This window comes from Eptatretus burgeri, chromosome 13 (genome assembly GCF_056783735.1).
Source record: "Eptatretus burgeri isolate ZD-2024b chromosome 13, Ebu_testis_v1, whole genome shotgun sequence".
Taxonomy (NCBI): domain Eukaryota; kingdom Metazoa; phylum Chordata; class Myxini; order Myxiniformes; family Myxinidae; genus Eptatretus; species Eptatretus burgeri.
The window spans coordinates 28,863,917-28,888,181 of NC_140973.1; the positions used below are offsets into that span (position 1 = coordinate 28,863,917).

At 41.7% G+C, this 24,265-nt stretch overlaps 2 protein-coding genes across 10 annotated transcripts in view; one reads left to right on the forward strand and one right to left on the reverse strand.

Moving 5' to 3' along the window:
- Positions 1 to 24,265, reverse strand: part of GABRA6 (gamma-aminobutyric acid type A receptor subunit alpha6) — a 453,203-nt gene that overhangs the window by 417,971 nt on the left and 10,967 nt on the right. The gene's annotated exons all lie outside the window — the stretch shown is intronic.
- The window catches only part of LOC147014140 (gamma-aminobutyric acid receptor subunit beta-3-like), a 272,785-nt gene that overhangs the window by 219,329 nt on the left and 29,191 nt on the right, over positions 1 to 24,265 (forward strand). For 3 of the 8 annotated variants that reach the window (XM_085851840.1, XM_085851846.1, XM_085851843.1), the window contains 2 exons: positions 15,184 to 15,440; positions 22,992 to 23,030. In XM_085851840.1, the coding sequence (XP_085707966.1) occupies positions 15,184 to 15,440; positions 22,992 to 23,030 (296 nt within the window). Of the gene's footprint in view, positions 1 to 15,183; positions 15,441 to 15,584; positions 15,714 to 15,822; positions 16,025 to 22,991; positions 23,031 to 24,265 lie in introns of those variants that run through there. The other 5 variants (XR_015050658.1, XM_085851847.1, XM_085851841.1 and 2 more) reach the window with 5 other exon arrangements.

The window sequence follows — 24,265 nt, forward strand, 5'->3', positions numbered from 1 at the left end:
TCTATGTATGTATGTGTATGTGTGTGTACATATATAGAAATATATATATATATATATATATATATATATATATATATATATATATATATATATATACACATATATAATGTGTACACACACACACACACACACACACACACACACACACACACACACACGCACACACGCACACACACACACACACACACACACACACACACATATATATATATATATATATATATATATATATATATATATATATATATATATATATATATATATATATATATATATATATATATACATGTAAAGTAATGGGCAGTTATTGAATTGATGAACATGAAGATTACCAATTCATGCTCAATATTGTGGCTGGAGATGAGTGTTTGGTGCACCATCATAATCCTGAGTATAAGAAGTGGTCAAAGGAGTACCACCACAAAGGATCACCAGCACCAAAAAAAATAAAGATGCAAGCATCTGCCGCGAAAGTCATGCTTATGGCTTCTTGGGATGTGAAGGGGATTTGTTGCTTTAGTTTCACCAAATGACTGCACCTGTACCCCTCCCCTCACACTTCCTTCCCTTGTCCATGCACTGCCTTCATTCTCCATATTCTGCCTTCCCCTTCCCTTACACTTCCTTCATTCCCCTTACACTGCCTTCATTCCTTCCCCTCTCATGCTGCCTTCATTCTTTCCCCTCTCACGCAGTCTTCTTACCTTCCCCTCTCACACTGCCTTCATACCTTCCCCTCCTCTCACGCTGCCTTCATTCCTTCACCTCCCGTGCTGCCTTCTTTCCTTCCCCTCCCCACGCACTGCCCTCCCATTCTCTCCCCTCATGCTGCCCTCGCATTCCCTCTCCTCATGCTGCTTTCCCATTCCCTCCACTCATGCTGCCTTCCCATTCCACCTTCCCATTCCCTCCCCTCATGCTGCCTTCCCATTCCACCTTCCCATTCCCTCCCCTCATGCTGCCTTCCCATTGCCTCCCCTCGCACTGCCTTCCCATTCCCTCCCCTCGTGCTGCCTTCCCATTCCCTCCCCTCGTTCTGCCTTCCCATTCCCTCCCCTTGTGCTGCCTTCCCATTCCCACCCTCGCACTTCCCATTCCCACCCTCGCACTTCCTTCCCATTCCCTCCCCTCGTGCTGCCTTCCCCTCCCCTCATGCTGCCTTCCCATTCCCTCCCCTCGTGCTGCCTTCCCATTCCCTCCCCTCATGCTGCCTTCCCATTCCCTCCCCTTGTGCTGCCTTCCCATTCCCACCCTCGCACTTCCCATTTCCACCCTCGCACTTCCTTCCCATTCCCTCCCCTCGTGCTGCCTTCCCCTCCCCTCATGCTTCCTTCCCATTCCCTCCCCTTGCGCTGCCTTCCCATCCCCCCTCGTGCTGCCTTCCCATTCCCTCCCTTCATGCTGCCTTCCCATTCCCTCCCCTTGCACTGCCTTCCTATTCCCTCTCCTGACACTGCCCTTCCCATTTCCCCCTCTCATGCTAACTTCCCAATCCCTCCCCTTGTCCTGCCTTCCCAATCCTTCCTCTTGTGCTGCCTTCCAATTCCCTCCCCTTATGCTGCCTTCCCTTCCCACTTCCCCCTCTCCTGCTTGCTCCCGCCCCCCTCCAAGAGTGTATAGCGACGTTTGACGATGCATCATTCTCCCTCCCCTCCCCCCTTCCTCACCTACCCGAGCTCCTCTACCCCTCCACCCATCCTTCATCCTTCCTCCTCATTCCTCCCCCCTCTCTCCCTCCTCTCTCTCCCCTCCCTCACTCTCCCACCTCCTCTCACTCTCATCCCACCTCTGCCCCTCAAGAAGGGGACTATTTATGATTGACGGTTTCGTTTTGAATTTAAAACAGCTTCCCCAGAGTATAGTATGTATGAATCAGATTTGGAATGAGCCGACCGTAGGGGTGCAAAGGTCGCTACATGTACAAACATGCATGCATGCATGCATGCAGGCAGGTCTTTGGGTTGTAAATGCTCTGCAAGGTTTTATATAGAACACGGTGGTTAAAAAGAAAATGTGACTGTTTGGCCGTGTTTTATTGCCCTTTCCTTCCCCTCGTGCTGCCGTCCCTTCCCCCTCCCTCCTCTCCCTTTCCCTTTCCCCTCCCTTCTCTCCCTTTCCCCCCACCCCTCTTCCCCCCCCCCCGTATTCCCGTCAGCAAAACGATGAGTGGTATTTGTTCGTATATATATATATATATATATATATATATATATATATATATATATATATAATAAATACACATAAATATAAATACACATAAATATAAATACACATAAATATAAATACACATAAATATAAATACACATAAATATAAATACATCGATGCCTCCCATGTTCTTCGAGCTGAAGAAGCTCTGTAAAGCAACCATGAGAGACGACCCAAGGTAAGCCCCCCTTTGCCGTTTCAAACCCTTCCCAGATTTCCTCCATAGCTGTGAATAGGTAATTGGTTATGCCCTCCATTCACAGGTGAATGATGTGGGTATGGCTTCGTTTTTAATATATATTTTTTTCAAATGTAACATCATCTGCAGCAACAAGACATCTTCTGCCTTTGAGATCAGTGCAATGGTTAGACAGGGCTGCATGCTGTCACTATTGCTATTCATTCTGGTACAAGATTTGGTGCGAAAAGGGAACCCAAACCCGATCAACCATCACCCCCAACAATATCCACAACCCCCTCCCCCCTCCATCATCACTCCATAATCCCCCAGCAACCATCACCCCCACAATACCCACCATCATCCCACCCACTCACCTCTCCACACAATCCCACATCAACCATCATGTAGCAATACCCACCACAAGCCCACAGCCCCTTAAACCATCCCCCCATCAACCATCACTGGAATAATACCCACCACCAGCCCCCACACCCCTTCCACAATCCACCATCACATCCACAATACCCACCATCATCCTGCACCCCCCCTCCTCCACCATCCCACCACAATACCCACAACCAACCCACACCCCCCCCCCCGAGCACCATTCACCCTTCCACTGGGGCACAACATCGACATTGCATGACACAGCAAGAACACATCACGACAGCACAACAGCATGGACACGGCATGACCGCAGACACAAATGGCGTCCCGAGAAGGCATGAAACGGGACGATCCCATAACATACAAAACACCTGGTCAGCCTGCTACGGTGGGACAAATCATTCATCGTCCATTTTGTCCACAGTGTCCGAGTGTGCCTGAGTGTTGTCCGTGCTGTGTCATGTCGTGTCTGTGCTGTTACCGTGTCATATCTGTGCTGGAGTAGTAAAACTAATCCATCAATTAATCCAAAATCCCTCATAAACCGTCGATTGAATGGAAAAACAAAACCTACCAATCTGTAATGAACCAAGTGACCGGCGTTTTCATCTTCACCAACGCCTCCATTGTCACATCTTGGTCTGAATCTCTCGCACAAGGCTCAAAACCAAACGGCTACACAATTCCCCCGAAAGCGTTTCCATCCCTAATTTGTCTCCAATAGTTTCTACAAAATTCTACTGATCAGTTTCAACATTCTGAGAACCATCAGTGTTGCTCATGATGGTGGAATCGGTATCGGAATCCGAGCTCGACAAGCGACTGCTCCTCAATGTGAACCGCCACTTGGATCAAGGTGGAATCGAGTTGTGATGTCACTGGTGAAAAGGGAAAATGTTCCACAAAGAAGAGAAAAAGCAAGCGGTGCATTCATTGAGATGAAAGAATATGGAAATCAACGAAATACAGCAGAAGAACGAAGCGAAGGATTTTTGATCGCAATGTAATATCAGTGCTTCTATATGGATGCGAGTCCTGGGATGTCACCGAATTAAGGGATCACACAGAAAGTGGAGTCTTTCATCTACAGCTGTCACGATGCATCGTGTGGCTAGAACAGGCAAGTAAGAAAGAGGGAGAGAGAATAAAAGGAAGGGGAAATATCATGGAGGAAATCAAACTACGAAGTTCTGGATCCCTAAGCTTTGTAAGAACCCATGCAAGTAGAGGTGTATAGCGGGTGCCAGGCAGTGTTCTGCCAAACAGTTATTGGTTATAGTTAATTCAGACTTACAAGTTGCTAGGGAACAGTTCAGGAATTTTAAAAAAATAAAAATATACACAATGTCAAGGCTCATATAAGAGCTAACACACACAACGCACAGCAAGGAGGGCACGAGACAAGAGAGGCAGGAAAGGGTAGGACAAAACAGTGGGGAACATAGACATTAGGAGATCTGTGGCAGGGAGAGGGATGGGGCGGGGAACACGGGGTATACAAGATGGATATTACAGGGACTGTCAGAAAGGAAAGCAGGGAATTTGAAGGAGGTGGGTTTGGGGTGGATTAACGGGGGTAGAAAAGATCGAGGTTTTGGATGGGGGAAGATAAGAGGTGATGGTGTACGGCTCTTTTGAAGGCCTGGAGGAAGGAGTGGGATTGAAGAGAATGCGGGAGTTTATTCCAAAGGCAGGAAAAAAGAGGAATGAAAGAGTGAAGGTGAGCAGTAATTCGTGATTTTGGTAGTTTACCAGAAGGGGGATTCTGGCAGACCTTGAGCACCCTGCGGAAATATAGGAGGTACATATCACAGACAGAGCAAGGGGGGGGGGGGGGTGCGACACCGGAGAGGAGACGGAAGAAGACAGAAAGACCAACGACCTGCCTGCAGTGAGAGAGTGAGAGGTCCAAAGACTCAGCCTCACCGCAGGAGGTACCAATAATCCTAAATGCCGTGGTTTCCACAGCGTGAAGCCGAGAAAGGTGAGAGGCAGGAGCACCAGCCCAGAGGGGAGAGCAGTACTCCACCAGGCTGTGGACGAAAGCTTTGTATGTCAGGAGCTCAGGTGGGCCAAGGATGGACTTTGCACGATGGAGGATTGCCATTCGGCGACTGGCTTTGGAGTCGGCGATTTATCCAGATAGCCAGATTACCCACAGGAGTGGTAATGATTGTACAGTTGCTGCCTATCTGAATGTGTTGGTTAGAGTTGGACAGAATGGTTTTAGTACAAGCATATATCATAAATTTGATGATTTCAGTTTCCTGGTAGTCTTGTACACCTTTACAGGAAACAAGGCACCAATTAAAATGGGCTACAATGTCTTTTCATCTCAGCTACTTTGATTTGCAAGAATTTGTTCATAAAGGATGATTTTGTGGAACGTGCTGAGAAGGTTTTTAAGTTTGGTTGTTTTTCATGCAAACAAGTTCCTATTGCATTGCACTTGATATAATAATAATTAATTAATTATCTAAGTGAGATAAATTCTTCAAGTTATAGCATTGATCAAACATTATATACTGTATATTTATAGATGATATTAAATAATGGAGGTACAGTGTTTTAATAGAAATACAAGAAATAAATATTATTTATAAAATACATGAAAATAAGATTTGTAATAATTTGTTGATGGTTGCTAAGATACGCATCCACAAAAAGATCAGGTCAGGTATGGGAACATGCACCGGAACAGTGCGTCCACTTTGCACTGGGACTCCAGGGGCCCCCATCTGTCAATCCCCCAGGAAAATGCCTGGCCCATCCCAATCTCCTTGAGATGCTGATCAACCTGCTGCAACCATGAGGCACGTGGTCGGCCCATTGGCTGCCTCCACTCACGAGGCGGCCTCACCGAGATAATCTGGTGAGCAGGATCTGCGTCAGGAAAACGAGCCGCACGTCCGTACAGCCACAGCTGTCACTCACGGACTATGCAGGTTGCAAATATATTTTGAGTCTCTCTCAGCAACTGCTCGTCGGTCACAAAGTCTGACCAGCGATAGTCAAGTATTTTCTGAGAGACCTGGTACCAAAGGAATTAAGTCTCCATCTCACATCCCTGGTGAGAGTCCAAGTCTCACATCTGTAGAGCAAGACTGGAAGCACCAAGGACCTGAAGACTCAGATTCTCATCCTCCCGCACAAGTACCGGCAGGGCCACACCCCATTCCAGTGAATCCATGACTCCCCAGGCCCAACCCAGATGTCTATTGACCTCTGGCTCACAGCCACCAGAGGCGTGAATATCACTGCCAAGGTAAGTGAATCTCTCAGCATCCTCACCACAAACTGGTACAGACAAGATAGCGGCATCCAAGATGTCATTGAAAGCCTGGATCTTAGTTTTGACCCAGGAAACCTGTAATGCCAGCAGCTCCGACTCCTCATTCAGCACCTTGAGGGTCCCCAACAGGATATCTAGTGTCTCCACAAAGATGACTGCATCATCTGCAAAGTCAAGGTCCGAGATCTTGACATTCCCAAATGACGCACCGCAACTTGATCTCTCCGACATCCTCCCTAGAATCCAGTCCATACAAGTGCTGAAAAGTGTGGGGGCAAGTACACATCCCTGACGAACTCCAGTAACAACTGGAAATAAGTCAGAGATGGTACCACCACATATCACAGCACTCTCACTACCAGAGTAGAGTTCAGACATCAGATCGATCAGGTTTGGTGGCACCCCACGAAGACCAAGAATCTTCCAGAGGGCATCCCGATTAACTGAATCAAACGCTTTGCAGAGATCAACATAAGCTGCAAGCAGCCCCTGCTGAAACCCTCGTCTGTGCTTGGTGAGGACACGAAGAGCAAGGATACGGTCAATCATTGACCTCTTTGGTGTTTCGCCTGACTGCTCTGGGTGCTGATGCTCAAGCAGATGGTGGCAAACCCGATCAAGAATTATCCGAGTAAAGACCTTGCCTGGCACTGAGAGCTGCGTCACCCCTCAGAAGTTGTTGTAGTCCTGGTGATCACCCTTCCCTTTCCAGAGAGGGACAACAAGACCCCTCTGCCAGTCAGCTTGGATGATGCCTGCGTTCCAGGCAGAGCACAGAACTGCATGCAACAACATAAGTACAGCATTTCCACCAGCTTTGAGAAGTTTAGCATGGATGCCACAGATCCTAGGAGCTTTACCCCATTTCAACCGGTTCACCGCAGCCTGTGTTTCCACAAACAAAGGTGGACCACAGTTGGTTGGAGGGTCAGCAATAGGGAAAGTAACACCCCTGATATCCAACTCTACAGCCTGGTACAGCCGCTCAAAGTACCCGGCCCAACGGGCCTTCACTTTGGACTGCTCAGGCAAGAGCCCACCACCATCCGCTCTAACTGCAGTACACCGTGGGATGGGCTTGGAGGAATGCAATGCATGAATTCTCCTGTAAGCAGGATGAGAATCACTTGACCACAGGTGATGCTCTACCCCCTCACACATAGGCCTCCTTGTCCACCCTTAGCACACGTCCAGTTTTACGCCTCAGCTTCCTGAACAGCTCAGCTCTGCCATTCAGCCTGGCCCTGTGACTCTGGTCAATGGTATCCAGTGTCCCTTGAGAGACAAAATTCTTCTTTGCCCTGCGGTGAGTTCCAAGACATCCACCAGCAACATCAAGGATGGTGGTCTTGAGGGCACTCCACAACTCTTCAGGATTCTCCAAAGCACAAAAACTGCAAATCCACACTCAGCCTGTTTGCAAACTCCTCAGGTACCCTCTCATCCTTGAGCTTGCCAACATCCAGCCTTGGCTGGGATGGTACCATTCTCCTGGATTTAAGCTGCAACTTCAGACTTGCTACAACATGCCTGTGGTCAGTATTGAGGAACTGAGCACTCTGGTGACTCTGCAATTCTGGATCATCCTCCAGCGACCATCAACAAGCACATGGTCAGTCTCCTTTGCCACACCATCAGCATTGGAATACCAAGTCCAGTGATGAGACTCTGGGTGCTGAAACCATGAACCAGCCACCCCAAGTTCATGACTTCTTGCAAAGTCAAAGAACTTATTGCTATTCTGGCTCACAGTTCCAGACCCATGGGGACCAACACATGTCTCTTAACCATCCCTTTCAGTTCCAGTTGATGCATTGAAATCCCCCAAGACTAGAAGAGTATCTCTCCTGGGGCACTGATCAACCACTGACTTGAGCATGGCATATAACGCGTCCTTCACGGTGAGATCACTTGACTCAGTTGGAGCATATACAGAGACCAGGGAAATGACACCCAAGGAGTGACTAATCCTTATTCTCATATTACGCTCGTTGACCGGTTATACCTCAATTATCATTGGAGTCAGCTTATTGGACACAGCTACAGCAACTCCTTGGGCATGGTTACCACCAGAGTGACCAGATCAACAGTCGGTGTAATCACCCGCCCGCCATGATCTCGCCGCAATCCTGTCTCCGAACCTCAGAGTGCTGCAATACCGATGTCGAAACGCTTGAGCTCAGATGATAACAGAGTCAGGTGATCATCCTCTCTTCGGGAAAGGACATTCCAGGCACCCACCCGAAGGGACCACCTCAGGTTAACCCAAGGAGACCGCCATCTGGTGGATGACACCTCAGCACCACCCCTACACACACTACTGCAATTTGACCCGGGAAGGTTACCCCGTGGTTTCCCTTCTATCATCAAAGATTGGGGGCCCTGAAGGCGTTGCCCCCAGTCCCGTCATCGAGTGAACTGCCTTGCGGAGGGCAGCTGCACAGGAGGTACTCCTATGTCGTGGGTTTTCAGATTTTTTAACTTGTTTTTTTGGTTGGTATGTTTTTTATTTCGCTTATGAGAAATTGATCAAGTCTTGTGAGTGTTTTTAGACTCCATCATCACCTTTTATTTAAGTTTGGTTGTTTTTCATGCAAACAAGTTCCTATTGCATTGCATTTGATATAATAATAATAATAATAATAATAATAATAATAATAAAATTAATTATTTTAGTGATATAAATTCTTTAATTAATATTATTGATTATACATGTATATATGTATATATGTATATATATATATATATGTATATAAATATATATATATATATATATATATATGTATATAAATATATATATATATATATATGTATATAAATATATATATATGTATATAAATATATATATATATATATATATATATGTATATAAATATATGTATATATATATATATGTATATAAATATATATGTATATAAATATATATGTATATATATATATGTATATAAATATATATGTATATATATATATATATAAATATATATGTATATATGTATATATATATATATATATATATATATATATATATATATATATATATATATATATATGTATATATATATGTATATATATATGTATGTATATATATATATATATATGTATATATATATATATGTATATATATATATATATATGTATATATATGTATATATATATATATATATATATGTATATATATATATGTATATATATATGTATATATATATATGTATATATATATGTATATATATATATATATATATATATATATATGTATATATATATATATATATATATATATATATATATGTATATATGTATATGTATATATGTATATGTATATATATGTATATATATGTATATATATATATGTATATATGTATATGTATGTATATGTATATATATATATATATATATATATATATATATATATATATATATATATATATATATATATGTATATATATATGTATATGTATATATATATGTATATATATATATGTATATATATATGTATATGTATATGTATATGTATATATATATGTATATATATATATATATATATGTATATATATATATATGTATGTATATATATATATATATGTATGTATATATATATATATATGTATGTGTATATATATATATATATATATATATATGTATGTATATATATATATATATATAAATATATATAAATATATATGTATATATCTTCTTCTTCTTTCGGCTGCTCCCTTTCAGGGTCGCCACTGCGGATCATCCGTATGATCCGCATAGTGATTTGGCACATGTTTTACGCCAGATGCCCTTCCTGACGCAACCCTGGTCGCCTCTTACGACCCAGGGATCTGGTACACCTATTTTAACCGGGGCATACACCGGCCCAGTATACACTGGTACTCATTTCACCAACCTCGGAAGGATGACAGGCTGAGTCAACCCCCTGGTGTATTAATTCAGTGGCCCAATGGGGCTTGAACTCAGGACCTTTTGGATCCCAAGCCGCTGCCCTAACCACTGCGCCAACACCAGGCTCGTATATATATATATATAAATATATATATATATATATATATATATATATATATATATATATATATATATATATATATATATATATATATATATATATATATATATATATATATATATATGTATATATATATGTATATATATATATATATATATATATATATATATATATATATATATATATACATATATGTATAGTCATATTAAATAATGGAGGTACAGTATTTTGATGAAAATACAAGAAATAAGTAAATACATTATAAATAAGCATTAAATAGTTTGTTGATGGTTGCTAACATACGCAGTGCAGCATGTTAAAATCGGTTATTAATAACAGTTTGAGTCTATGGTTTGATGGGGGTGCTGTGTAATGGAAGTGTCTGCAAGGCAAAGTGTTTATCGCTTAATATATTAGCATATAAAGTGATGTATGATGAAAGTTATTCACATGTAGTAATACTTCAAATAAAACTAATAATTAAATAAGTTTGAATAAGGATATAGCATTGCTGTGTTGACTGATTGTTTAGACACTACTTTGAGGTTGTGGGTCCATTGATGTTGAGTAATCTACTGATGTGGACCTGCGACTCGGGTTGTGGATCCGCCATTTGGAGAGGTTTTGGGATGAAAGGATCGAAACCTCGATGAAAAACGGTGTCCAGCTGATGATCCGGGCAGTTGGGAAATCAGTAAATTGCTTATAAGTTATAACCTTAAGGCCCGGTCACACCTTGACGTTTTAGCCAACGTATGCCGATTTTTGAATTTTTTTTCTAAAACGCTGGCACACGTTGAATACGTTATGGGTAAGTTTTGATAACATTGAGAGCACGCTGAAAAACACTGCCAGACGTCATTGTACGCTGGCTTTAAATGTTGTACTTTTTGGTTGTCCTCAAATTTTTTCATGCTTGAAATTTCACGACGTATGCCGGCGTATGACTCACACGTTCCGCTACGCTGGCCACAAGTTGTATGCATGGTCTGCGATTGTTGACAGACGTCAACACATGCTACTTGTAAGTTAATCATAAGTTGAGACACGCCGAGGTAATGTTTAGCATACCCGAAACTTATTTCTAACCTATGATTAACGTGTTGTTGGCACGTTACGCGATCGTTGCCACACATCGACAGACGCTACTTTTAAGTTACTCATAGGCTGAAAGACGTCGGTATAATGGATCGTCCTTGCGTCAGCGTCCACGGCCACGGCCAGGACACTTATTTGCAGCATTCTTCAAACTTTTCTTCGGCATGACGAGGATGTTCACACTTCGATGTCTAGCTTGGCTATGATTCCAATTGTCCATCGGCAGCGTCTATTTAAAATAGTCGAGTTTGAGCGTTTTAACACGTTCAGAAGAAACGCTTCAAATTTCAAAACCCCAGCGTCAAAAAACAAAGGCGAGTGACAGCAATTTAAATCGTTCATTGTAAACAATGAGAATAGCTGAGTGGTACCGTTTAAAAGTCGTTGAGTGTAAAAAAAATCCAATTGTTGAGCGCAAGCGTCTACTTTCAATAGTGGGGTTTGAGCGATTTAGCACGTTCAATAGAAATGATTAAAATTTCCGAGCGCCAGCGTCAAAAAACAAAGGCGAGTGACAGCAATTTAAATCGTTCATTGTAAACAATGAAAATAGCTGAGTGGTACCGTTTAAAAGTCGTTGAGTGTAAAAAAAATCCAATTGTTGAGCGCAAGCGTCTACTTTCAATAGTGGAGATGCAGCCATTTCAATCGTTGAGTGGCAGCCTATGAATAGCAAACCCTACGTCACCGGCAAAGATAAACTGCCGCACGATATGGATAAGTTAGGCTATCGTTGGGCATAGTTTGTGAACGCCGGCTTCACGATAATTATTCGTTGGTATATCATATCTATAAGTAATCAAAGCGCTCTATGCACATTATTAGTTCATTGTGCATTTGTCCAACCCGTTATGAATAGACCTAAATCGTATAAACAAGCTATAGCTCATTGTTGAAAAAGCCCCATAAAAAATTAGCCGCGAAGAACTTCGAACAATGGTGAAAAGATATCTCCTACCCGTGAACACGCGGACGCAAGGAGGATCCATCATAACCCACACCCTCCCCCTCACACTCACCTACTACTGCCAACATGAACAAACTACTACTAATACTAATACTGATACTGATACTGTTACTGCTGACATGGACATCGACTCAAAAAGGACTCGAAAACACTGTTGGGTTCCCCTTTTATGAGCAGCATTTTTATATACCAATTCCCAAAACCGCTGGGAACACGTCTTTATATGGCAGTTGTAACCTAGAAACACGTTCATTTTTTTTTTTGTCGACTGGATGACGTCATTGGAATACGTCTACATACGTCGATGTGTGTTGGGACTACGTAAAGAATTGGTTCAAAGCACGTCAAACATAAGTTAGAAATAGGTTTCGCGTAAAAAAGACATTACCGCGACGTGTTTCGACTTATGAGTAGCTTATAAGTAGCCTTTGTGGACGTGTGTAAGCGTCCACATATCGTGTGTAAAACTTATCCCCATCGCATGTGGAACGTGTGTCATACGCCGAGTACGTCGTAAAATTTTGAACATGTTTAAAATTTCTTGACGTACTCTACTTACTACGACGTATGATAGCGTACTTTAGCGTTCTACTCATGTATACCAAACTTACTCATACTGTATTTGACGTGCCCCAACGTTTTAGACACATTTTTCTTAGGTCGGCATACGCTGGCAAGATCGCCAAGGTGTGACCGCGATGTTGTCACTTCCATTTCTACGGCAGTTATGATTCGAATCGTTGTGCGTCAGCCTTTTAATAGGCTACGTCACGACATCGTCGGCGATGCGTGCAACACGCTATGCCTAAGTTAGACTATCGTTGGGCATCGGTTGTGTAGGCCGACAACAGGTTCAGCATTCATTGGTATAAGTTATCTATAACACAACGAAACGTTCTGTGTCCGTTATCAATGCGTTATACATAAGACCAAGTCGCTATGAATACGTCCGAATCTTTAAAAAAAAACATCAAAAGTTCAACGTAAGCCAGCGTTTTACATACATTTTAATACGTTGCCATCGCTGGCTAAAACGTCAAGGTGTGACCGGGCCTTTAACTTCAAATAAAATAAATTTTGAAAAAGTACTTATCATTACATAATATATCTATGTTTGTGTGTTAATTTGTGTGTGTGTGTGTCTGTGTGTGATATATGTCTGGCTTCCTTCTTGGAACAGTAATTGGTCTTTATTTTGATTGCATATTACATATGGAGAATGACAACATAGTGAAACGAGAAGAGCACTCGGTAGAGCACATACCTCCATCACGTAATGCCTGATCCACGAGAACATATCGGGCCCAATACATTTTTGAAATACCACACCATACAGTACGACATCGTTTTTGGCCCTTTCTCTCAATGGTGAAGATTCACTTCAAAAATTATCAGATCCGGATCCAGATTCGGATCTTCACACACCAAACTTCCTTGTCACAATCAATTCTTCCTTGTCACACACCAAACATGTCCACCAAGTTTCATCCGAATCCGTCCACAGCTTTTTGATATATCGTGCTATGTTTATATATATATATATATATATATATATATATATATATATATATATATATATATATATATATATATATATATATATATATATATAATCGTTTTTGGCCCGATCTCTCAATGGTGATGAATCACTTAAAAAATTCGAGTCGCCGGATCCGGATCCGGATCTTCACCAAAATCTAATCAGTTCGTCCTTGTCTATGTGTTTGCTTGTTTGACTTCGACGTACTCAGAGAGATGATGCAGAGCATGATGAATATAATGAAGATCGACTTGCCGAAATAAATTTTCTTACTCCAGGAAGATGGAACTGCCGTGCCAAAACCTATGTTTTAACATTAAGATAAGTGTTTGACTTCGATGCAGTCCTGAATCTCTGGACGGGATGAGGTGAAAACTGGCAGTTGTACTCGGGATCCAACTCATCGACCAAGTTTTTGTCATAACCCGTCTACATCGTTTTGAGATGTCGTGCTCTATATAATTTTAGCCCTAAATCTCTCAATGGTAAAGAATCACTAAAATAATTCTCGTATCCGGATCTTCACCAAAATCTCAGCGATTCGTCCTTGTCACACACCCAACCTGTCCACCAAGTTTCGTCCGAATCCATTTAACTTTTTGAGATATCCTGCTCATAGACAAACAGACAGATAGACAGACAAACAGGCGTGAAAACATAACATCCATCCACCTTTGGTGGCCCAGATAAAAGTACGCTAATTATCTGCATGAAAACTATCGACATCACAGAAGTGAGGGAATAAATACATCTGTAAGGCCAAATTATTTGCTAGTAATACATGATTATATGAGTATCTGGTTCTTCTTTTTTGATCAATTCATGCCGGGTGACATGTGGAACTCCTCAGGAAATCAGGCCATTTCTGTGCCATGTATCTTGTGCCACGTATTCGAGTTGCGTCCAGGTGACTCTTGTGTGTCTCATTTCTTTTTCTACAGCTCCTCACCAGATCTCCCTCGGCCTGCCCACCTTCCGTTTTCCCTGGGGTGGCCATCGTAATGCAGTTTTTTTGTTGTTTTTTTTACCTCCACCACCGAAGGTGAAGGAGGTGATGTTTTCACCCCTTTCTGTCTGTTTGTTACTTGCAAAATCAAAGATTTTTCAAGTACATTGATCAGTCGATTTTGATGCTCTGCTTGTCTGTCTGTCAATCGCCTGCAGGTCACAATTCTAAACCGATCGCCATGAAACTTTACCAAGTTGTAGAGGTAGTCTCAACTGAGAAGCCCATTGATTTTGAGTTGAAAGGTCAAAGGTCATCTTGAGGTCAAATTTCTAAAATCGTCATTTTTTTCAACCGATTAACTTGAAAGTTGAATAGGATTTGCTAACAATACACTTCTCGAATTATATATGGTATGAATATCCTTGACTTAACCAATGGTAGGTGTTTGATAATTGTAAAAGATTGTGTTTGTTCTTGTTCATGAGTGAGCCAGCACATTGAACGTTTTTTTTGTCCTTCAATGTAAGTATTGTTTATGAATGTTATATGCCCAGTTCCACATGGCGTTGTTCCAGGCATCACCACCGTCCTCACAATGACAACGATCAGCACACATCTGCGTGAAACCCTGCCCAAGATTCCATATGTGAAGGCTATTGACATCTACCTCATGGGTTGTTTCTTCTTCGTTTTCATGGCATTGCTCGAGTATGCGCTTGTAAACTACATATTCTTTGGGCGGGGGCCACAACTGCAAAAAAACACTGCAGTGAAGGCAACATACGAACGAGTGCGTGCTGAAGCTCTTGGGGTAAGTTCTACATGTGAAAAATTGTGGTACTTTGCTTTTTGCATCATGCTTGCATTGAACAGATGCTGAAACAAAAAATCATCATCATCAAAATCATAATTCTCATCATCATGAACATAACCATGCACATTTTCCAATTTATAGTTTGGCCTGCATGATTGGCCGAAGTCGTTCACAAACTGGCTAGCCAAGTCGAATGGTCAAATGAAGGTGGATAGCGCAGGAAATTGAAAATGGCCAGGGTGTCCTCCATTCTCTGCAAAATACACCAAGGTATCATTAACGAACACTTGCATTAAATACTGAAAAACAAGTCCCCAGCTTAATGTTCAATCAAATAGAGGGAGAACTCATTGATGCCATAAATTTTTTATTTGTTCAGGGTGCCGGTGATAACTCGTCTACTCTTTGCGAAGGACACCATGGAATCTTTAACGTCCACCAACTAATGCCAGCAAACTGGTAGCCAGTTTAACATCAATCCGTGGCATGGCACACATATTGATGAATCAGCCTGTCTGTGTAACCCAGGATGACAATCTATAGCTGGCCCGAGATTCAAACCCAAGCTCGACAGCTTTGAGGTGAGTGTGCGTACCTCTCGGCCATCCAGCCAACATGTATATTGTTGTGGACCCAGGTTTGAGGTTTGCCACGAGTGGGAAGCGCTCGGGTTATTCCCGAACGTCCATTCCTGAGGCCACCAGCCACGGATAATTCCATGGGCTGGCGGGTTGCAAGTCAACCACAAATGCCAATTGGCACCACCAATACTGGCAGGGGTCTCACTACTTCACTTATTATTTTTCAATTGGATTGGTCGGATAAAGGGGAGCTCATGCCCTCAATATGTACTTGTCTTATCTTACCTGATCAGGTGCAGCCGAGCAGAGCTGTCAAGTACGCACCAGGCAACTTGTAGAGCCAACCAGTGGGGTAAAACTTCCTGGCTAACAAGTATGTGGACTATGCTACATCAATGAAGGAAAAGACGCTATGAGCTAGCTGAAATGTAACAAAGAACATTTATTGAAAGAAAGCGTGAGGAAAGGTATGTGGCACAGTGAATACAAGGGGTTTATTTACAGGGAACATTCATACATCAGGGACATGCAAGATTAGTGAGGTGCAGCACAAGCCTGAGTTATACAATAAAGCAAAGGAGAGACAGTGCAGAGCTAACCCAATACTGATACTTCAACAATCTTGCTTATGCGAACAAAACAGGCACCATCAGAGTCATTCCGGGGAAGGATAGCTCAGAGAGAAGATAAGAAAAAGACGAGCGAGTTTCGACATCTGCTCACCAAGCAGGATTGACGAACCCACGCTGATGAGGGGTAAGAGGATGAACACTGGTGGTGTCTATGGTGTGTATTTGAAGAGGTGCAAGTGAGGGTGTAGGTGAGGAAAATGAGGTGCATGGAGGAAAGTGGAAAGAGATGCGTATCTCTCGGGTCACCTTGAAAAGAAAGGTTTGTTGGGACTTGCCCTCGCTGATTTCCTTTAGCATCCAAAGCAGACAATTGGAAGAGAGAAAGAATCTGCAAGAAAATAGCTTAACATATGTGTGAGATTATCTGTACCTGTAATTGTGTCTATTGGCTTAGGCTCAATGAATGTGCCTGGTACGGCACCTGGATCGTTGCCCTTTATCAGCATGGGGCAGAAGCTCCTCGCTGGAATGAACTTGTCAAACTCAACAAGACATTAACTCGAGATCAGACCAAATTACTGTAGTGGGTACCAGGAGCAGAAGCTCCTCCCCTGGAGTGACTGCAGTGACTCACTTACTGACATAAATGTTTATTAACTACAATGTGGGTTAGAAAGTTGAAATTTTGCCTGCCGATGCAACTCGAAGCCAATATCCCAGGAAAAAAATCACAAAACTGTCGGAGAATTCCCATAAACGAAAATATCCGTAAATAAAATTTGGCCGGTCCAGCCTTGGTCTGCTCACCGTGGGTCACATGACCCAAGACAATGAAGCATACACTTGAACCAGTTGCTCGGCAACACTAACACGTGTCTCTTCTGGCTCTTAATTTATAACCTTTGCCATATTCACATTAAAAATTACTCTAGCTGTAAACTTTTAAATAAAGAGCTCATTCTAATGAATCATTCCTTATTTTCTTGAGTTATATAGCTGTTTGCAGAATGCAAGCATAAACCACTCCCCATCAAATATATGAAGCTCTCTCACAATCCATATCATCATAATATATAAAGCTTATTATCTCCACCACCGAAGATAATGTTTTCACCCCTGTCTGTCTGTTTGTTTGTTTTGTTTGTTTATCTGTTTGTTTGTGTACAGGATATTTCAAAAAGTTGTGGATGTATTCAGATGAAATTTGGTGGACAGGTTGGGTGTGTGACAAGAATGAAATGATTCGATTTTGGTGAAGATTCTGAATCCAGATCCGGATACGATAATTTTCTAATTTTTAAAGTGATTCTTCACCATTGAGAACTAGGACCAAAAACGATACAGTGGAATACACAAGCTGGCCATATGTCTAGAATCATTAAAATTGAGATAAAAGCACCAAATTGTATGGAGTTGTACTTTAGGCCATACCTTTTCATTTTAGCTACAGTGCCGTGATGAAATCTCATTTTGAAGGCTGGAAATACTTTGTTCACCTTTTAACCTTTGCTGTCAATACCAACTTAAGAAATAGGCTAATAATGACCAAACAAAGCAAATAAACCCATGCAAGCAATATATATTTTTTTATAAAGGGCAAAGACTAGAGAATATGAATATGAAAATAGCAGCGGCAAAAAATATGGGGGTCAAATGACCTCATTAGATATTCAAAATGGCCACCATTGACAGGGAACTACCAAAATATGTTCAATTGGACCCCATAAACAGGTCTTTCATGGCTAAATATCAAGAAATTGACTGTGGAAGCATAAAGAGGAGGCAAAAAAATCTACTTTTCAGCCAAAGTATAGCTTGTTATTGCCAATATTAATGAAATTAGGGTACAAATTTTGAAAAAGATTCCAAAGCCAGTTTTTTGGAAAAAAAAATGGTGTCTCAGTCACTGCAGTCCCATGATCACTCAAGTCAAAAAAATATAAAGTTGTACATCGCATTATCCTAACGAAACTACAGATTTCCTTGAAAAATGGTGAGCCAGCATTATAAATATTATAATTTGATATCAGCTGACCTCAATGAATGTTCAAAATGGCAGAAATTTCATGAGAAAGTAAGAATTATGAATTTAATGACCAAAGTAACAACACCTGATGTCGATTCCTGCCGAGATCACTGATAGCCAATGGCCACATGCCAGTACGCACCGGAACACCACGACAGACATAATAGACAAAACAATCGCCAGACGTTGACACCCGACTCACTACCATGATTAAGATAGTAAATATAAAATTATATGTATACGTACCTAGCCAGGATTCAAGTGCTGAATAGCTTTCTTAACTAATGTCATGCTGTGTTTAATCATGCCACTGAGTGGGCATTTTCATGGAAGAGTGGCATCAATGCAACTTTTGCTGCTGGATGGACATCAGATGGCATTCTTTGTGCATGGTAACCGGACCAGGATATTATGTCATCCTTCTTTAACTGGTCCTTGCTGAGAAGTTGCAAAACTGTGTCCAGCCACTGGTTTTCTTCCTCAATGCCTTGCTTGTAGGCTTCACACCACCCAGCCTCAGATGACCTTGCACAGGAGGTGAATGTGGAGAATTTATTTTGTAGTCCATCTGGAGGAACAATAGCATACTCGTCTGGCAAGTTGCCTCCTGTCTTCTGGTAAGAAGAATCCTGAATGAGTCGCATCACGCTTTTCCCCAGGACATTCTTTCGACACGTGGCTGGTCAAAGAAATCGCGGTGCCATGAGATGACCACTTTGCTGTGGCAGATTTGGGATTATTATCTAGATTGTCTAGTATTAACTGGAAAACTATCTTGTACAGATTGGGTGGACAGACACTGCCTTCCTCCTTCTAATGCTCATGAATGCTATTGGCAAAGTCTGTGGATATCTGTGTCACATGGTTGTACGATATTGACATGCCCAGCTTGTGCTGGTTTTCAACCAGGCTCCTCTTTCTGCTTTTCACATGCAGCTTCAAGCCATTGTAAATTGCAAGAGGTGTTTCTCTGTCAGCATTGTAGCACACAGTGTTTGCGTGGGACGACCTATGTTTTACACTGTTGTAGATTAGTAGCTGACATATTGCATATGATGCATTGTTTCTCCCATCTTTTATATTTGCCTGGTCCTCAATATTTGGCCCTTCCAGGATCATTTTGACCAGTGTTAATAGGTTGCTTGGCACTGATTCCTTCTGTCAATCTTTGGAGAAGGAACCAAATTAATTCTCCTATTTCTGCATCATATTCTTCCGGACTATGTTTGCTGCTTTGGCCATGACCATGGCATCTGGGTCATCCCTATTGTCACAAACATACTTCAAAGCTTCCCCAATATCTTTGTCATAAGCCAACAGCACTTCCCTTCTTTGAGGAACTTCTTTCACATTCGGGACCAATTCTAACAGTTTTACTTTGAGCCTGGTTGAGTTCACTTTTGATGATTATTCTGAATCATTGATGCAGCTGCATGCATCGGTCACGTGATCCTTTCAACACACTCATGTGTTGGAGTCTCGCATCACACATTTTGGCAAAATCAGACAGTTTTAACATGGGAGCTTGTATTTCTTCTGACTGAATGGAAATTTATCACCAAGTGTTCGTTGATATATGCCACCAACTCTGCCAAGACCACAGCCTCAGCAGATACTTCACTGGAAGAGGAAGAACCACTCTTCACCTTGCTGTCAGCATTACGTGCTTGGTTGTATACATCAACCAGAGAATTTCTATGATGCTGTGCATTTAGTGCATGCATATCTGATAATGCTAACTTTTCCATGAGCTTGGAATCATGGAGTTTTGTTGCACATTCTTTAACACGGGCATCAATGTTCTCTGTTCTTGCTTTATGTACGAGACATCCTGGTTGATCACAAAAGGAGCAATTTGGTTGCTGATAACTTACTTTGGTAGAAGTAACAAGACTGGGCCTTGAAACCCTCACTGAAGGAGAGGGTGTTGAGTTTGGGTCCATTTGTTTGTCTCTCTGTCTGTCTTTGTTTGTTTGGCTGCACAGGACTTTCGTGTTTTTCTCCTAAACCGCTTGTCGGATTGAGACAAAATTTTCACCATAGGAGCGACTACTCAAGTAGAATGTTTTATTGATAATTATGACATCATAGGTCATTTGGTGTGGCAGCCATGTTGGAAAAACGGAAAAACTTTGGACCTCTATATATCTGAAACCGCACGAAGGAAAAAAAAATTGAAACTTGGCACACGACAATTACTCCTCATGGGGAATAAGTATGACTTTTATGATGTCATAGGTGCCTTCGTTATGTCATAATTGCATGTGTAGAATGCTACATCTGATGAGTATGAAATTTTTTGAGTCATTTCGGGATAAAATGGTCTCCAGAAACAATTTTGATGATGTCATCAGTCACGTGATTTGGCAGCCATGTTGAAAAACAAAAAAACCCTTGAAAAATCTTGTCTGAACTGGCTGAACAGAACGAGCTGAAACTTTACATGTATTACCGCCTATCCATGAGGAACAAAAGGTTCACACATATGGCATCATAGGTCACATAGTTTGGCAGCCATATTGTATTGAAGAAAAATATTAAATAACGTTGCACACTCTGGAACTGCTCAACCAGTTGGCATGAAACTTCACAATTATGATTTAGTAGTGATGGTGAATCCATGTTTTATATTTCAACTTGATTGGACACATTTTCTGGCAGCCAAAATGATTTGATTTTTTTTTTGATCTGGGTTCTTTTTTTTTATGGCTCACTTGGCTGTGCCTGAATGGGTTTGAAGATAGAGGAGTAGCAGCTGAAATGAGAATCCTATCTAGGTTCCTCCTGATGACTTCATCTTTGCTTTTTGCTTGCTTGGGCTCCTTCTGATGATTCCAATGCAGGACTGTACCTATTTGGTCTTCCATTTGATTTGAATTGAATTTATTTTCATCCCATTCTAAAGTCAATTGAATAATAATGAAGAACGTCATGGGTCAGGGTCAGGTGTCCAATCAAAGCATGGTTGCATCAAAGCGGGATGTCTTAGTACCCGGTCATCACTGCCAGCAGTTATAAATTAGCAGTTCTAATTATGTCTCATTAATTATGTTTACGTAACACACCAGTACACAAATGCCACAGAAAATGCACCACACAAAACACCACACAAAACAAGTCCTGGCAAGGGTCTGCAATCTCTGATTGTTCTTTTTCTTGTTTTCTTTGGCATGGATTCATACAATGTGTGTTTCAAGAGATTAATATTTGCCTTTTGAAACTTGCCTCTAGAAAATTTTTGGTAACAAGTTTTATGGTAAACAGCTTTGTCAGCCTTGAGGGTATCAGCAGTGCCATCACCACCATCTAACCTGCTGAGGCTGGTTGCCATTGAGACGAGGCCGCACTTCTCAAATTGTTTCAAGTTGTTTGCAATTAACCTGCAGGTTATGCAGGTTGACAAGTGATTCTTCACCATTGAGAGATAGGGCCAAAACGATGTATAGCACGATAGCTCAAAATGCATTGGGCCAGATATGTTCTCGTGGATCAGGCATAATGGGGTGGAGGTGTGCGCTCTACCGAGTGCCCTTCCAGTTATACAAAGTAATTGGCCCAATATGTTCTTCTGGATCAGGCATTGTGTGGTGGAGGTATGCACTTTACCAAGTGCCCTTCTAGTATTTTTTTTAATGTATTCACATAGGATGCAAAAAAGTACTTGCTTGCAGTGTGTAAGCATGGCCATCCATCCATCCATCTATCGGGACCATACTCTGAGCAGAGCATTAGTGCTGCCTAAGCAGTCTTCTTGGTTATGGGGTACAACCCTGGACAGGTCACCACTCTGACACAGGATACCAGCAAGCTGGCACTCATTTTGCCAACCTTAGAAGGATGACAGACAGAGTTAACCACACCTGGTATTAATTCAACAGCCAAGGGGGATTTGAACTCAAGATCCTTGGATCCCAGGCCCACCAACCTGACCATTAGGCCAACACTAGGCAAGTAAGCATGCCCCACTAGTATATAATAAAATGTACAGCCAGTCAGACTGAGTAAACCTCCAGCTTGTGCAGCAATTTTACAGTTTATTGTAGGAGAGAAGTTTTCCTTCCTCCAGGCAGCTTATCAATGTAAACTGAAGTTATGAGACAGGCATCATTAGAATAAAAATTATTTTTGGTTTTCTTTATAAAGCTCCTTTGAAAATTAACTTAATGCAAAATAATATTGTTTGTAGCAGATATCATCTTTAGTTGTCTGCATGGTAATTGCATTGGTTGATGAAAGGTCATACGTTTATTATTCTGCTTTAGTTTCTCTGTTTACATTTAGTTATTCAGTGGTTGAATTTATGACATGGTTTAGTTTAATGATCTACACTAAATTTTTATGGTTTCTTGAACATGTTTTATTTCTGCAGAAACAACCAGGCCTCTGCAAACAGCAGCCTACCGAGATGGTGAGTCTCTTCACCTCTCGATGTAACACGAGTGTTTGTTTAAATGTGTAAGACATGATGTGCAAGCCATTTCTGGATGTTCATTTCAAAAATGCACTCACCAATCAGATCAACGCTTACTGATATTTGTGAGGAGTAACTCACCCAACTACTCAAAGACAAGTGTTTACGGTCAAGCTTTGTTCTAAGGTGGGAACTATTGGCTAACATGTCGAAATATAAGCCTGGAAACTTCTTTCATGTATTATTTGAAAATATGAACAATTATGCCGGTTCATATTGCCACAAATCAATATGCAATAAATTAAATTTGCTCCAGAATGAACATAACTCCAAACTATTAAATGTTTGCTTATGTTTGTGTTTCTGAATTTGGGATGTCCAAGACTGCACAAACATTTCTGTTTATCATGAAACTGGAATAAACTTAGTTCTATGATCCTGATACTGTCAGTTTGGGGACCATTAAACATATTGTTACAGCTGCCAGACCATTCCGGTTGGACCATCGCAGAGGTCAGGTAAGTCCACAGCTCCAAGTCAGATTGCAGCCTTTCAGCTGCGCTACCAAATCCATTGGAACCGTGGAGCCACGCAAGCCCTGCGCTGATAGGTGACCACGTAGCCGATTTAATCATGCCGAGCAAATCTTATGATCACATGGCGTGATCTTTTCCCCAATCAATCTGCCTTTAACATGATTTATGAAGCCACCAGGACAATCATAATTCACCCAGAGACCAGGTCAGGTTTATAATGTGTATTAAAAGCACAAGAGAGACATAAGTACAAAAAGAAGCAATAATAATAACCATAAAACCTCTTAGCTCTCTACCAATATGTGCCCTCAAACAAACGGGAACTTTAAGTAGATTTACCGTATCTGGGTCCAATCAAACACACCACAGGAAGTAGACATAAGAAATTGACAGGACAATTAGAGGTTTGGCAAACCAGTTTGGTGTGAAGTTCACAGCGCTCCACTCAGCAGGGGGGTAAGGAACGCAACCTGGCATGCACGCGTGGCCTCGGCAGGTGGGTGTGGCCTCCTCTGCAATGTCTGGTCTCGCACACTCAATAAGGTCTCATTGAGGACCTCAATAAGGTTCACGTCATGAACACGCAGGCTCCTCACTGCATTGAATTTTCCCAGTCCTCCCAAGATGAATGCAGGCAGGGAGAGAGAGAGAGAGAGAGAGAGAGAGAGAGAGAGAGAGAGAGAGAGAGAGAGAGAG